General features: G+C 61.1%; 1 protein-coding gene across 1 annotated transcript; it reads left to right on the forward strand.

Annotated features, from left to right (window-relative positions):
* Window positions 1-611: 611 nt before the first annotated feature.
* CEP131 (centrosomal protein 131) lies at window positions 612-13023 on the forward strand. The gene is given in 26 exon segments (XM_031506383.2): window positions 612-625; window positions 2074-2266; window positions 2962-3047; window positions 3811-3922; window positions 4020-4138; window positions 4240-4353; window positions 4448-4609; window positions 4789-4906; window positions 5668-5784; window positions 6412-6580; window positions 6689-6789; window positions 6910-7092; window positions 7433-7624; window positions 7739-7876; window positions 8151-8276; window positions 8356-8472; window positions 9801-9903; window positions 10129-10330; window positions 10567-10674; window positions 10793-10910; window positions 11042-11116; window positions 11194-11336; window positions 11621-11804; window positions 11807-12018; window positions 12649-12709; window positions 12789-13023. Coding segments are annotated over 25 exon segments (3300 nt in total). The 5' UTR covers window positions 612-625; window positions 2074-2095; the 3' UTR covers window positions 12858-13023.
* The last annotated feature ends 3471 nt before the right edge of the window (window positions 13024-16494 follow it).

Below are 16494 nucleotides of genomic sequence, written 5' to 3' on the forward strand. Positions count from 1 at the left end.
CTCCTGGCCCGCAGCCCCACATTTTCCTATAGCCCCATGGCCTCCCAACAGCCCCACAGCTTTCCCCCTGCTGCACTGCTCTCCTCCATGCTACAGCCCCTCTAGTAGCCCCATGGTTCCTCCTCTTCCTCACAGCTCGGCCCCTGCCCCAGAACCCCCTAATAGCTCCACTCTTTCCCATGGCCCCAAATAATCCCATGTGCACCCCCGCCCCATAGTACCCCCTCCTCAACCCACCCCCCCATAGAGCTATGACGCCCCCATCTTCCTCACGGCTCCCCTCACTCATGGCTCCCCAGTAGCCCCAGTCCCCTTCTCAGGTCACCAAAATCCCCATTTTCCCCCAAAATCCCCATTTTCCCCCCCAAAAACCCGTGAAGGCCCCGCCCACGTGGGTCAAGCCCCGCCTCTTTTCCCGCCCTAAAGCCGCTCCCATCTCAACACTCTCGTCCCATTGGTTGGCTCCTGCTAAGCCCCGCCCCCGCCGCGACCCACGCATTCCTTCTTCATCCCTCCTCAATCCCACCCCTTTCCTCCGCCTCGGCCAATCGCGTCTCTTGGCCCGCCCCTCCTCCGTTCCCATTGGCCGCTGGCCGGCAGCCCCGCCCAATGGCTGTGGCCGGAGGTGAGGGGATGGGGGCGTTTAATGGCGGCTGAGGGGGTCCGGGGGGCGCAGGGGGTTCCAGGGCCGCGGGGACAGGGCCCGGGCCCGGGCCCCGCTCTCGGCATCACCCCCGGGCCGCGGGGGTCTCACCCGCCTGTGGGTGCGTGGGGCCCATTACCGAGATCATGAGGGGTTGGGGTCTGGCGGGGCTTGGAGTGTTTGGGGTCTGGGCTGGGGCTCTGCGGGGATTGCGAGCTGGGGGTCCTGGAGGGGTCTGGGTCATGAGGGCCTGGGGATATGGGCTGGGGTCAGGGGGGGCTCGGGGGCCATGGAGGGCTGGGGTTGGGTGCCCTGTGGCTCTTGGTGGGGGTCTGGGACTTGGGGGACTCGGGACCTGGGGATGGGTGTCCTGGGAGGTCCTGGGGGCATCTAGGAACTGGGAGCTTGGGCTTGGAGCTGTGGCTGGGGTCCTGCGCCTCGGGAGTGCGGGAATTTGAGGGGACTGGGTTTTGGGAGCTTAGAGGAAGGTGTGGGACCTGGGTGATCCTGAGGGGCTCAGGGATTTGGGAGTTTCAGGCCAGGGCTTGCCCCTGGGTCAGAAGGATGCTGGGGGGCTTGGGGCTATGGGGGCCTGGGGCTTCAGAGCTGGGGAGTCCGAACTTCAGGTGTTTGGGGGGCTGGGGGCTCGGGGGGCTGTGCTGGCCTGGGCTCCTGAGCCTGTTTTCCTGCCGTGAGCCCAGCGGTTTCCATGAGAGCCGTTTGTTTCCTCAGGCTGGGGAGCCCGCGGCATTGCCAAGGGCTGTGGTAGAGTCCTGAGAGGGGAAGCCAGGGCTGCCAGGGGAGAGTGTTTAGGGACGGTATGGGTAATAAATTTAGAGATAAAGTAATCTGGTCTTTTCCTGGATCAGCACTGGGGCTGGGAGGATGCAGAGGGGAAAAGGTGGGAATGTGCTGCCCTGAGCTGGGAGGGGGGCCCAGCTCTTCCTGTGACCCCTGAGAGGGCACAGACCCTTCTGAAGGAACTCTTGGCAGGGGGAGCATCCCTTGGGAGCTGCTCAGGTGGTTCTTCAGCATCCCAGCTCCATGTGGGATGTGGGGTGAGCTGAACCTCCAGCCTGCACAGATGGAGCCGTTCTGGGTCTGTGTGATCCTGTGGCAGCCATGGGCTGTGTCCAGTGAAGCAGCCTGGGATAGGGAGCAGGGCTTTTCCCTCCCCTTAGTCCTCTGCTGGAATCCTGGCCCAGAAATGTGACAGCAGCACATGGACAGCCGTAGGGTTGGGTGAAAGCAGTGAGGAGCTCTCCTGGAGCCTCTCCAGGGCTGTGCTTGGGTTGTTTCCTATGTGGGAATTCGGAGGAAGGTGTTTTGTGCTGTTGGGCAGCAGTTCCAGCTCTGAGAGACAGTGTTTGCGGAGCGCCTGGTTCCAGGCTGGCTGCTCCATGCCTTCCCTCTCCCTACTGTGCTTTCAGGGCTCCTTCCTGCTGCTCCAGCATGAAGAGCACGCGGAGCTGCTGCTCTGTCCAGAGCCCCGACGCGGCAGACCTGATCCTGACGGGGCTCCCGGCGCCGGTGTCGCGGCGCCCCGGCAGCGCCTCTCCTGCCAAGCTCATGGCGCGCTCCGTGTCCGTGGCTGCCGACGGCAAAGCCAAGCGGAACGCCCCGGTGAGCCCCTGTCCTTCCCTGTCCTGTGCCTGCCGTGTGGGATGGCTCCAGGCACAGCCCTGTCCCTCTTGCCTCGGTGAGCCCCTGTGCTATGCCTGCTATGTGGGATGGCTCCAGGCACGGCCCCGTCCCTCTCGCCGTGGTTCCCCCAGCACCAGCCCAGCTTTGTTCTGGCAGCGCCCTTGGTGATCGCTGCTCGTGGCTCTGCTGGGTGCAGAAGAGCAGGCATCAGGATTCCCTCTTTTCCCTTCCTCGCCCTTCACCTCCCTGCACCAGTTTCCATCTGGAAACTCCCGATTTCCTGGTGTCTCCTGCTGGGCGGTCAGGCCCAGCCTGCCCCTCATGGCACCCCCTGTTCCCACCGCACCGGGGGCTCCTGAGTGGGGGTTCCACAGAGGCAGCAAGCCCCAGGTGCTTGCTGGGCTCAGTCAGGATCCAGCAGCAGACAGCCTGTGCTGCGTGCTGAGTAATCCCTTGGCAGCATTCCCACGCCCTTGTTCCCGGGAGCTTGTGCTAAGGAACGTGTTCCTGCTGGCTCAGCAGCGCTCGAGCGAGGTGTCATTGCCCACTGCCTCAAGGAGAACTTGGCAGCCCTGGCGTAGTGGGAACTCCGTGTCCCACTGGCTGAGAGGGTGGGGGAGCCTGCCTGTGCTCCTCCTGAACGGGGCTGCTGGATTTATCCCTGCTCTCCACAGGAAGATGCGGGATCCCGGGCCATGAACAACCTGCGCAGGTCCAACAGCACCACCCAGGTGAACCAGCGGGTGAACAGCTCACACAGGTACAGCTCCGTGTGTCCATCTGTCCTGTGGGTGCACTGGGGGACACCCCACCCGTGTGTCCAGCCTCCCTGGTCCCGGGGGGAACAGGAGCCTTTCCAAAATACCCTGAGCTCTGTCATGCACTTCAGGAGTTAAACCTGGCCCTGAAAAGCCAAGGTCTGGCACTTGGATTATTTTTTTGAAGAGGAGGTCCCTTGTTTAGGGTTCCATAGGATCACACAACAGCCCAGCCTTAAAGTCCCATGCAGGATCACTTTGCATGAGACCAGGTTGCTCCAAGCCCCATCCAGTCTGGCCTGGGACACTTCTCTGTCAGAGTATTGCCCAGATTCTGTGGGCAACCTGTGCCAAGGCCTCTTCACCATCACAGGGAAGAATTTCTATTTGGGGAAATGGAGTATATTTCTGTGGCGGTGACAAAAGACCATTGGATTCCAACAGCCCTCATGGACTCTCCAGGCCATACCTGGGCTGTGTGAGGAGACAAAGTTCTCTGTTCCCAGTGCCCTCTGAGTTGGGATTCTCCATTTTCCCATTGGTCTGTGCCTGTCCCTATCACCCCACACCACCCTGGAACCCAAAGCTCTGTGTAAAAATGAATCATTGGTGGATTTTGTGGCCATGTAACAATTCTCCAGCCTCTTTCTCCTCTGTCACACTGAAGTTTCCAAGTGCCCTATGTAGTCAGAATCTGTTCTGTGGCTGTGAGTTATTCCAGAACCTCTGTTCTCTCCTCTCTGCCTTCCCTGGGTCTGGATGAAGCTCGGAGCAGACAGACTTCCTGGCCTTCTTTGAGGGCAATCCAGTAGGAAGGAAGAAACTGGCAGCTCTGAGCAAAACCTCCCCTGAAAAGAAAACCACGTGGAATATCTTGGTGAGGATGGCAGGCTCTGGCAGTGGGCGGCTCTGTGTTCCTGGTGGAGTTTGAGGAGGTGGGTTTGGTGTCCTTATCCCTGCTGACTCCATGGCAGGATGACCAGCCCCGAGTGTTCCCAGGCCCCTCTGGCTCCCACAGCCTCGAGCCGCCCACAGGCATGAGGAGGAAGGAAGCCACAGTGCTCCTGGCTGCCAACTTCACTGCCAACAACAGGTAGGACAGAGGGTCCTGACAGGGAGAGTGGGTGCAACTGCATGGAGAAAACACCTGGAGGGGGAAAGCTGTTTCTGACACTCCTGGTCTCCCCACACAAGGAGCAACAAGGGCGCAATGGGCAACTGCGTCACCACCATGGTGCACAACAACTACTCCACTGCTGAGAAGGGCCCTGCTCCCAAGAGCTCCAACCAGGCTCCCAGTTCCCTCAAGTGAGTGTGGGGGTGTCCTGGCTCTGCAGCTGGACTGGCCCCGGGGTCGTGTGTGGTGCAGGACAGGGCTGAGTGGCTTCATCTTCTGTCCCAGCAATGTTGTCAAAGCGGCCTCAAACGAGGACGGGGAAGGCAGCAGCAGCCTTGTGAAGTCTCAGAAGAATTTCTCCAGCAACAACATCATGACCCACAACAACAACAGCAGCAGCAGCAGCGTTCCCCGGAGGACAGAGGTGACCGAGGAGGAGGCCGAGAGGTGAGGGAAGGAGCAGAAGGACAGTGCCAGGAGGTGTGAGGAGCTCCAGGGGAGGTTGTTCTTCTGTAAATCTCACACTGGGGAAAGGCCACTTTTAGTGTCCCTGCAGGTCTTGGTGCTGTGGGGAAGCCATCTGCTGCTCCTGGGGCTGTGCTGACCCTCCCTCCCTGTCCCCACAGGTTCATCCAGCAGGTGAACCAGGCCGCTGTCACCATCCAGCGCTGGTACCGGCGGCACTCGCAGCGGCACAGGACAGCGGCCGCAGCTCTGGGGCGCCTGATGGCTGCCAAGAGAGAGGTTGGTCCTGTCCCCTGCTCTGTAGCCCAGACCACCCGACACCCATGTCCCACTGGCCACCCAGCTGGGGTCCCTTTAGTCCCCAGACCTAGGTTGTGAGAGTTGAGGGGGCTCTGGCTTCACATCCAACCAGCCCCTGCATGGTCCAGAGAACTGGAGGGGGTCCAGTTCCCTGAGCTGTGCTGGCTGTGTCCAGGGATTAGCCTGGCTGGGTTCCAGCAGGAGCTGAGGCCCAAAGGCTCAGCACCACACGGCTCCAGTTCCCCCAGCCCCCTGCCCGTGCACAGTCAGACCCTGGCAGTAGCAGCACAAGTCTCCCTGAACTGCCACACTGGTGGCCAGAGAAGGGATGCCCCATGTCGGCTCATCCTAATGAATCCCTGATAAGATGGCTTGTTAGAGTGACGAGGTTTCGCAGCTATTTGTGTTTCCTTGTGTTCAATTATTTATCCCAGTAATGAAAAGCTCTGTTGCTTTTGCGTGTGAGTCTATTTTTAAGCCTTGTCTCCTTGGTGGTTGCAGACCCAGATGATGATATAATAATAATAATAATAATAGTAATAATAATAATAAAAATTGCATTGAGAATCTGAAGAAAATGAGCTGCTCCAAAGTGGAGCTGTGCTGAGAGCTCCTCACCTGCACAGAGGAGAGGATGGAAAGCCTGGATATGGGGTGCCCAGGTGTGGGTGCCCCTCACACTGTTCAGTGCTGGGTGCTGTAGAGCTCTCAGTAACATTTTTGACCCTCCTCTCTGGAAGGAAAGGCAGCAGCGGATGGAGGAGGGGAATATCCTGGATTTGCAGGAGAGGAAGGACGAGGAGCGACGGAAGATCCGAGAGGAGAAGGCGCGCCTGGCCCGGCACGCTGCCATCCAGGTAGGGCCAGGGCCAGGCCTGTGTGACACCATTTGTTGGCAGCATCCTGCAAGGCAGCGAGAGGCCTCTCTGCATCTCCAGAGTCTTGGCATGGGGCAGGGTCAGAGCCAGCCTTGGAAATTGAGTGCTCCCTCTGGAGATGGAGGTGCCATGGAGCAGTTTCCTGCTGTGCTCCTGCCAAGCCTTGGCAGCTCATTCTGAGCTTGTGAAGACAGTGCTGGTTTCTTTGTAGTTCTCAGGAAAATGGTGACCACGTTGAGATAGGGAGACTCCAAGCTCTGTGGAATGGCCAAGGATGTGTGTGCTCTGGGAATGGAACCCTCTTCAGGAGCAGGGTCCTACTGGAGTGGGCCGAGTACCACTCCATGTCCCTTGGCAGGAAGCAACACGTCATTGTCACCCTGCTCTTGCAGCTGGTGGTGCAGATGGGGTTGGCAGAGGCTGCAGGAATTGGCAGTAAAGCTGGGGATGTTTTAAACCCCAAATTTTCTTTGCCCTAATTGGAAACATTGGACGAGACACATCAGTGAGCAGCTGGAGGATGCAAAAACACTGCCACAGCCTTGCAAACACAGGCTTGTGCCTTTCCAAAGCTTCAGGACATCGATGGCTCCTCTGTCCCTGCAGGAGCTGCAGCAGAAAAGGGCCCAAAAGGCCTTGGAGACGAAGCGCTCGGCAGAAGAGCAGGTGCTGGTGAAGGAGAGCAGGAGGGTGCCCAAGAAGAAGCCTGGTGCCAAACCTGCCTCAGCCAGGAATGCCAGTCCAGCCGGCAGCCTCACCAAAGCCAACAACACCGGTGAGTCCCTGTGGCGTGTCCCCAGAGCTTTGGGAGTGAGGGGTTTGCTCTGAGGAGCTGCTTCCCAGGGGCTGGGGCGAGCGCCTGAGAGCAGTCTGGTTCCTGTAGAGGCCAATTCCCCCTCGGCAGCCTCGGAGCTGGAAGGAAGCAGCCTGGGAGTTCTTGGCTCTGTCCCCTTGCAGGACCCCGGGGCAGAGGACAAACTGCAGGTGGGTCTGGCTGTGCCTCCTGGAGGCCTTGGCAGCAGCTGCTCTGCCAGGGCGACATCAGAGCCTTTCCTGGCTTCTGGGGAGACCCAGAAAACTCTCTCATTCTCTCATCTCCCTTAGGATGTGAGCTCCAGGGAGACTGGTAACGAGGACCTGGAGACAGCAGTGGCTGCTGGCAGCAGGGCTCCATCCAAGGTCACGCTCAACGAGCTGCTGGACACGCTCCGGCTGCTGGAGGAGGAGCCGGAGCTGCTGCCCCCGCCCAAGCTCCTCAAGAAGGACAGATATGCCTGGATGGACAGGGTGAGATGGGGAATGAGACTGCTGTGTCCATCCTTGCACAGTGATGGCTGCCTGGTGAGAAACAGCTGGGCACTGCCAGGGAAGGTGGTGGAGGGGCTTGGAGTGCGCGATGGAGGAGTGTGGAGGAGGAGATGGAGGAGTGTGGAGGTGGTAGAGGAATTGTTTGGTGCATTGAGGGCTTGGATGTTTGCAAGGAGCAGCAGCCCATGCAAAGGCTGGTGGACAGGGTTTAGCCCAGAGGATCAGGCTGGTTACTGGGCTGCAGTGATGGAGACAAGCCAGCACCTCTTCTCCTGAGCCTTTCCCTGGGTGCTTATTCACCATGGTGAATTCCCAGCAGGAGCCCAGCTCCAACTCCCTGACTGCTGATAACTTGGAGAGGTTTGGGAAGCTGAACCACTCTCCAGGGGTCCCAGAGGACGGGGCTCTGCTCTCGGAGGCCAAGCTCCAAAGCATCATCAGTTTCCTGGATGAGATGGAGAAGTCGGAGCAGGAGAGGCCCAGGTCAGCTGCCTCAGCCACGCAGCGGGAGGTGAGTCCATCTGTGGTGTGGGAATCCATTCCAGGTGGGAATCGTCCCCCATCTCCCTGCCCTCATTCCAGGTAGTTCCATCTCCTTTTCATCATGTTTTTTCTGCTGTGGCAGAGCTTCCTTTTGGAAGAGGAGCTGGCTCACGTGGAGCAGGTGTCAGCGGTTGCTACAGAGGTGACAAACTCCATGATGAGGCTGAAGCTGGAAGTGGAGGAGAAGAAGAGAGCCATCAGCCTGCTGCAGACTGCTCTGGTGTGTCAGCCTTACACGTGGTACTTGGGACTATGAAGCACATGATCAGGACTATCCCTTGATTTTACAGAATCGTGGAATTGTGTGGGTTGGAGGGGACCTTAAAGATCATCTAGCTGGGACCTGGGCTGAGCTCCCTTCTCCTCTGTCCTGGGGGCTGGGTGTTCCTGCTGACAGGGGTGGGAGATGTGAGCACCAGGACTTTGCTTTAGCTCTGTCCCTCGTTTTCCTGGCCTGATGGTGATTTCCATGTCGTGGCTGTTTGACCCCACAGACTCAGCAGCGGGAACTGACTGACCGACACATCAAACAGACTGAGCAGGAGCTTGGCCAGCAGCTCAGGCTGCAGAGGGAGCAGTATGAGGCAGCTATCCAGAGGCACCTGGCCTTCATTGACCAGGTAATCCCTCATCCCAACTCCTGAAGGGAGAGGCTGAAGTGCCTCCACCTGCCTGATCCCAGCTCCTTGCTCTGCCCAGCTCCTCGATGACAAGAAGGTGCTGAGTGAGAAGTGTGAGGCCGTGGTGGCAGAGCTGAAGCAAGTGGACCACAAGTATGGCCAGAAGATCACCCAGATGCAGGAGCAGCACGAGCTGGTGAGGGGACAGGGAAGATGGGGTGGGGCACGTGCTTGCTGATTTTGCTCAAATGGGGCCTCTGCCTGGAGCAGTGCAGTCTCTGCCACCTTGGTGGGACCTGGACACTCCCAGGAGCCCTTCCCTGTGCACAGAAAGTCCCTGTCACCACAGAGCTTTGTCCTGGCTCCTCAAAAGGCTCCTGTCCTTTGCTGCCCAGGGCCAGGAGCATGGCACTGACCAAGGGACAGTGTAAGCTCCCAGGCTCTGCTTGGAGAGACCCTTCCCACACACCTGGCACAGGTTGCCCAGGGAAGCTGTGGCTGCCCCATCCTTGGAAGTGTCCAAGGCCAGGTTGGATGGGGCTTGGAGCAACCTGGGATAGTGGAAGGTGTCCCTGCCCATGGCAGGGGGTGGAACTGGATGAACTTTAAGGTCCCTTCCAACCCAAACCATTCTGTGATTCCATGGTGCTACTGAAGGCAGAGCTCTCCCAGGCTGAGGGTGCCCAGGGTGCAGTGCTGGCACAAACCAAATACCATGGAGGAATTTGCTTGTCCTGCCGATGGGGACAGCTCAGCTTGCCCTGTGCCAGGCCTGGCAGGAGGGCAGCACCACTGGGCTCATCCAAGCTCTGCTGTCCCAGTCCCTGCTTGTCCTTGGCCTTGGAGCTGAGCTCATGCCTGGCCAGACCATGGGGGTCTCTTGGTCTCTGGAGCAGGGTCCAAGCACACAGGTTCCTGACCAGTCCTCCAGCTTGTCCCTGTCCTCATCCCTTGTACTGTCTCCCTTTGCCCCCATGGACTCCTGCCCTGCCTGTGGCTTCCACAGACACACCTGTGTGGATTTTCCTCTTGCCCACCATTCCCCTTCTCTCTCCATCCCCTCCTTTCTCTCTCCCCAGGTCTGGCGCACTTTGGGCCCCTTTTGTGAGGTAAATGTGGTCTTTGCTCTTTTGTGCCTTGCCCTCTGCTCTCGTGCCCTGACCTGCTCTGGCCCTGCTCCACCCCCTGCCAGAGGGTTTACCATGGCAGGGAGAGAGAAGGCTGGAGAGGAAAGCACCATCACACAGGGACAGATGGGCTGCCCTGCATGCAGAGACCCTTGGCAGCCCCCAGTTCCCCTTCCCTCTCCATCGGTGCTCTCATGTCTTGGCAGTGAGCACTTTCCCAAGGGGATGGAGAAGGCACTGGGAGAGTGTGTGGCCACTTCTCTGGGCTGGAAGAACACACCTAGCCAGGGCTGTGCATGTATCCATGTGCAGCTACACAGCTTCCTTCCCAACAGCCTGGCTCCCAGGGCTTTTCTCTCCCAGCTTTTCTGAGGTTTTCCCATTTGCTTCCAAACAGGAGATTAAGAAACTGAAGGAACTCATGAGCGCAACTGAGAAAATCCGTCGGGAGAAGTGGATTGAGGAGAAAACCAAAAAGATCAAAGAAATCACGGTGAAAGGTACGGGCAGGTTTCTCAGCAGCAGCTGGAGCCAGGGCAATGCCAAGGTGGTCCAGGAGAGATTAGGAAGAGCTCCTTGCTGTGGGCAGTGTTTGCTCCCTGTTTCTGGTGGAGCAGATGCCAAAGGGCAAAAGAAACCCCTCTGTGCTCATCCCCCCTTTGAGCCGGCCGAGGGCACCGGGTGGGTTCCAGGCCGAGCCGTGCCCGTCCTTCCCGCTGTCCCAGGGCTGGAGCCGGAGATCCAGAAGCTCATGGCCAAGCACCGCGAGGACATCCGGCAGCTGAAGCTGCTGCACGAGGCCGAGCTGCTGCGGTCGGACGAGCGGGCGGCGCTGCACTACGGGCGGCAGGCGCAGGAGCTGCGGGGGCTGCTGGAGCGGGAGAAGGAGGAGCAGAGCCAGCGGGAGCGGGAGCGGGCCCGGCAGAGGTGCGTCACCCCGGGCTCGGCGCTGCCTTGGGGCTCCAGATCTGGGGTGCTGTCCAGCACCAGTCTGCTGCTGGGATCCCGGTATTTGCAGCTCCATGGGGAGCAGCCCCTATCTCTCCACCGGCCTCAGGTGGGCGATGCTGCTGAGCTGGGAGCATCCTCTGGCATGGCAAAGGGCAGTGTGGAGAAGAGCCGAGTGCTTGAAGGCACATCCCTGGAGTGTCTGTACCCCACAGGTGTGAGCAGCAGCTGGAGCAGGAGGAGCAGGCGCTGGAGCTGCAGCGGCGCCGGCTCTATGCCGAGGTGGCCGAGGAGAAGGAGCGGCTGAGCCAGCAAGCAGCCAGGTGGGCAGGCTGGGGGCCTGGGGCTGGGGGCAGCCCGGAGCTGTGGGGCTGGGCTCCCTGGGCCAGATTTCTGTGGGAAGAGAGGCTGGTGTGGATGCTGGGAGCTGTGTCTGTGCAGGCAGCGAGCAGAGGCAGAGGAGCTGCGGCGGCAGCTGGAGGCCAACAGCTCAGCCCTCACCCAGGCACTGCGGGACGAGTATGCCAAGGAGAAGGAGGAGCAAGAGAGGCGGCACCAGGTCTGATTTCCCCTCACCTCCAGCCCTTTGGGTGCTGGCACCACCAAGCCTTGGACCCCACAGGGGCAGCTGCCCCCAGCCAGCACAGGAGGGTCCCAGAACTGAGCTGTTGTTTTCCCTTCTCCTCACAGGCAGAACTGAAGGTGCTGAAGGATCAGCTGGAGCTGGAGAAGCAGGCCTGGGAGGCCAACTACGTGAAGAAGGAGGTAATAGCTGTCTTCCAAAGGTGCCACCCATGGGCTCTAAGAGGAATTTGAGGCCATGTTTGCTGTCTCCATTCCAGGAAGCCTGGCTGCTCTCTCGGGAGCGGGAGCTGCGGGAGGAGATGAGGAAGGAGAGGGACAAAGAGATCGAGCTGGTGATCCAGCGCCTGGAGGCCGACACATCCTTGGCCAAGGAGGAGTGTGAGAGGGCAGCAGAGAACAGGTGAGGAGGAAAGGGAGGAGGGAGGTCTTCCAGAGCTCCAGAGGCTGGCCTGTTTTCCCTGTCCCCTGGACATCTCTCCAGTGAGCACTGGAGCAGTGTTAGTGCAGGAAGGAGCAGCTCACAGGGACAAAGTTCACCTCTCACCCGAGGAAACAGCCCCGGATCTCTTGTGGGGCAGCGCTGCCCTTGCTGCTGTGCCCTGACCCCTCCTGCAGCAGGAGTGGGGCTGGGGTGAGCCAGACTGCAGTGGGATGAGCCAGGCAGCCTGTCCTTCCTGCCCACAGGATCAAGAGGATCCGAGACAAGTACGAGGTGGAGCTGCAGGAGCTGGAGCGGTCGGAGCGGAAGCTGCAGGAGCGCTGCAATGAGCTGAAGGGGCGGCTGGCCGAGCTGGAGGGGGACAGCATCCGGCTGCAGGGCCTGCTGAAGCACAAGGAGCAGGAGCTGGAGGAGATCCGGAAGGTGAGCCTGGCCCATGCCTGGGTGTGTGGGACCGGCTGTCCCAGGGGCACGGAGACCTGACTGAGGTGATGTGGCAGGAGTTTGCAGACAGGCTGGTGGGGATGGAGGAGGAGAACGCGCGGCTGAAGGCAGAGATGACGGAGCTGAGGGCCCGGCAGCACCTGGAGCTGGACAGGCTGGTGCGGGAGAAGGACCAGGAGCTGGAGGAGGTTCACAGGAGGTGAGGAGCCTAGGCAGGGTGCAGGAGCTCAGCGCTGCATCCTTGGGAATGGCTTCCAGCCCTGTCCAGGCAAACCAGGCAGAGGAGTCTTGTCTGAACTGACTGCTGCTCAGCCACCCTGAATCCTCTGTCCCTTGTCACTGCTGGCCTGCTCTGTGCCATCGTATCCCCAGGGCTGCTCCTCTGCCTGCATGGATGACATGAGTGCCAGGAGAGGCCAGTGGAGCACAGCTCTGTCTGCGTTCCTCCCTGGCAGGAGCCCTGGCCAGGATCACTGTCACCTCCTGGGGGCTCTCTGTGGCTCACACATGATACCTGTGACTGCAGCCATGTGATCTTCTCCAGAGGGGCAGGGCCCAGGGTCAGGGCACAGCCACAGAAGCTGAGGGCAGCTGGGACATCCCCAGAATGCTATGATAATTAAACCTTAGGAAGCTAATGTACCTTTCTTCCTGTAGACAAATCAGTTGACACTACACAGCACCCCCCATTGGAATAAAGCTGCTGCCAGTGTGTGATGGCACCTGGAGCCCAGCTGTGGCTGGGGAGAAGGGCTGAGCTCCCCCCCTGGGGCAGGGCCCAGCCCCGTGTTTGATTCTGGGGTGCTCAGCCCCTCATGTCCATGTCCAGGGTGAAGGCGGCGGTGCTGAGGAAGGAGGAGAGCATGAGCAGCCTGCGGAGGCAGTACGAGGTGAGTGAGGGCTCCTGGCCCTGCCCTGGCTGCGGCTGGGCGGGCACTGCGAGCTCGCTGTGCCCTGTGCTCCGTGCAGGCGGCCGTGCAGAGAGCCAGCCTGCTGGAATCGCTGCTGCAGCGGCAGCGGCAGCTGGCCGCCGAGTGAGCGTCCTGCGGGCAGGGAGCGGGGCTGGCGCCGGCCTCGGGCCCTCCCCTCCCTCCTCCCTTCTTCTCACAGCCTGGGCCCGATGCCCTGGCCGTGCTGGGACACTTGGTGGCCTTTAGATGGTTGGGAGTCTTGTTCTGATAATAAATCTCTGCTGGTTTCTACAGCTGTTTCTATACTTGTGCATGTCAGTGTCAGGGCACGAGTGGCTCTTCCACGAGATCTGTGTCCACTCCCACCTTCCCAACCCCATTCCTGCATCCCAAGACCCTCCCTTTGCTCTGAGGGTCCCCAGCACCCCAATCTATGCCTTGCTTCCCGTTCTAAGCTGAAACATCCTGTAGGATGCAGGGAAGTAGAGCCATGGCAGGATGTGATCCCACAGCCTCTGCTACCTGCAGATTCCTCAACACCCACTAGCAGGGCCGGGAAATGCCTGGGCTGGGCTGGTGGCATGTTTCCTCTCGGCCGGGGTGTGCAGCCGCTCTGGTCCCTCCCCCGGGCCGGGGCTCGGAGCAGGGGCCGGCAGATGTTTTCTCAGCAGAGTCCCTGGTGGTTCCCATCCGTCCTGCTGGTCCCTGTGCCGGGGCGGGGACACAGAGGGTGGCTGGGCCCTGCACAGCGGAGCCGCGGCTGTGCGGGTCTCTGTTCCCCTCTCCGCGCTGTGCCAGGCAGGAGAGCTCATCCCAGTGTGCGGGAAAGGCCGGGCACGGCGCTTGTTCCGCTGTTGTTTTTGACCGAGGAGTTTCCTGAGCGCCGCTTCCCACCGTGGGCCACCCCGAGCCCGCGGCTCCGGGAATCTGCCGTGGGAGAAGGGGGCTCGGCCCTCCCGCTGCCCGGCCAGGGCGTCCTGTGCCTGTGCCCGGCCCTGTGGCTCCGCTGTGGGACCCCGAGCCCCGAGCATCGCCGCTGTGGGGTGGGCACGGGCACCCACCCGCGGTCCGCGGGGTGTGCCCGGCCCTGATCCCGCCGCTCCCCGGGGCTCCCGGCATCTTCCCGGCCCCTCCCCGGTATCGCCCGGGCTAATTTCTAGGCCAGTGCCCGGTTCAGGCATGAATAAATCAGCGCCGTTGCATAACGGGGATGCGGATTTTCACCGGCTGGCTGCCCGCGCCGGCGCCCCCCGCCCGCAGCCCGGGGGTCCCGCGGGACCGGCGGCCGCGTGGCACGAGCGAGTCCCTGCCCCAGCCCCAGTCCCTGTCCAGTCCCTGTCCCAGCCCCTGCCCTTGTCCCTGCCCTGCCCCTGCCCCTGCCCCAGCCCCAGCCCCTGTCCCAGCCCCTGCCCTGCCCCAGCCCCTGACCCAGCCCCAGCCCCTGCCCTGCCCCAGCCCCTGCCCCTGCCCCAGCCCCAGTCCCAGTCCCTGTCCCTGTCCCTGCCCCTGTCCCGTCCCTGTCCCCGCCGAGCCGCGGCACGGCGGCGCTGCGGGCTGTGCCCGAGATCCCCGGGGCAGGAGCCCCGTTCCCCCGGCTGCCCCGGGATTAGGCGGGCGAGCGGAGCCGCTGCCGCCGCGGGGCCGGGAAGGAGGTCAGGAGCACAGGGGGCTTTTGGCAGGCGCCGCGAGGGAATCGCGGCTCAATCTGGTGTCTGCCCGGGAGGGGATTAGCTGCAGCCCCAGACAAATCAGCCGAGAAGCCGGACCAAGTGGCAGGATCCGAGCAGGGTAATCTCCCCTTGGGAAAGGTCTGTAATCTCCCCTGCTAATTGGGGCGGCGGCAGCGGCGCCGCCCCGATCGGGAGGGGATGTCAGGGGACCGGTGCCACCCTGCTCCTCTGCCGGGCTTGGACCAGCGCTGCCACAGCCCCGAGCTCAGGGCTGCTCCCTGGGGCTTTGGGTCTCTATTCGCCTTTGGGTTTTTCCCTTTTACAGCCACGTTGGAAATCTGTGGGAAGCGGGACAAGCGGCAGGAGGCACAGGGCAGGTGGTGGGTTTGGGTGACCATGACAGAGCTCAGCCCTCCTCCCGGATGTGCCCAGTGGGGCTGCTGGGGGTGTCGCCTGGGCACGGAGGGTGCTGGGACATGGGACTGCTGTGCTTGGTGTCCCAGCTGAGCTGGGGATTCCGGGTCTTCCCAAGGTTGGCACAGCAGGGCTGGGCAGGCACACACTCCTTTCTCATGCCCCTAACCCATCCCTATCCCAATGTCATCCCCAGTCCATCACTGTCCTTGTCTTCTTTCCTATCTCATTCTCAGTTCCATCCCATCCCATCCCATCCCATCCCATCCCATCCCATCCCATCCCATCCCATCCCATCCCATCCCATCCCATCCCATCCCAATCCTCGTTTTTCTCCCTGTTCCACCCTCTCCCAGACACAGGAGGGAAGGGACACTGGGTACTGGGGCTGCCACCCCCAACACAACATCGGGTGATTTTTTCCCCTCCCACTCACCAAAGCCCCTCTGCCTCTTCCCAGTGCCAGGAAGGCCTCAGCTCGTCCTTGTCCCACCCACTCTGGGACCAGCTGAGTGTGCTCGGGATGCTGGGGGCGGCTGGGCCCGGTGGGTGCCCGGTGTGGGTGGGTGGGTGCCCGGTGTGGGCTCGGCACAGCCGCCCACCCCATCCCACCTGGCCGTGACTCAGCCAGTGCCAGGGAGTGAGGCTGGCCCTGAAAACCACCCCAATGGCAAGTGGCCACCCACTCCCACAGGACTATGGCTGGTCCAGAGGGCACCAATGGCACCAAAGTTCCGAGAGACTCCAAATGCTTCTGCACCAGGTGAATGTGACTGTACCAGGTCAGTGCCACCTTTGTTCAGCTGCTCTGAGGCCCAGGAAGGCTCACGGAGGAGCTCAGGGTGTCCCACATGTGGGGTCAAGGCAATTTGCACATCCAGAAAGGACCAGGGACCCAGTGTTGGGGGAAACAATGGGAGCAATGGGGTGCCCATGAGCTGCACCCCAGCCAGCAGTCTCCAAAATTAATGATGGGGCATCAGCAATCACCTGTTACCCCTGGCAGAAGGATTGGGGGGTCCTGTGGGACAGAGCTGCTCCAGAGCAGAGAAATGCAGAGGCAAGGGAGAAGGGAGAAACTGGCTCCAACGTGTTTATTCTCCCAGCAGCCGGTAATTTTTCCAGGCCTGTATCTATTTGTGGCAACGTGACATGTGCAGCGTGGTGCTGTTCTGTGCAGGCTTGAAGGCTTGTAAAAAATTAATCGTGTACGCAAAATTTGGCTTTAAATATTCAAACTGGCGGTGGGGATGTGTGAGCCCCGTGCTCAGAGCTGAGCCCAGCAAGGGCCGGGACAAGGGGGTTCCCAGGAATGGGATGGGACAGGACTGTCCCGCCATGACCCTGAAGGAAGGTCCAACATGGTTCCCAGGTGGGCTCGGTGACCAGTGGCACCCAGAGCTTTGCCAGGGTCTGCCCGGGAGGTGCCAGGGGGTGTGGGTGAAGCTGTGGGACGTTCCCTGCCAAGCAATTGGGACTGTTAGGTTTTGGAGCATCCCGTGTTTGGAGGACACTCTCCCATGTGCCGGGGCTGTAGCGTCGAGCAGACGAGGCCGAGCCATGGCCCCACATGGGGCAGCCCCCAGCCCAAGGGGAACCCCGGCTGGGGCTGCTGGGGGGCTCCGCTCCCCCTCGGGACGGGACTGGGGGGCTGCAGGGTGAGAGGGTGAGGCTGTGCTG

Source organism: Lonchura striata, chromosome 19, assembly GCF_046129695.1.
Source record: "Lonchura striata isolate bLonStr1 chromosome 19, bLonStr1.mat, whole genome shotgun sequence".
NCBI classification, from domain to species: Eukaryota; Metazoa; Chordata; class Aves; order Passeriformes; family Estrildidae; genus Lonchura; species Lonchura striata.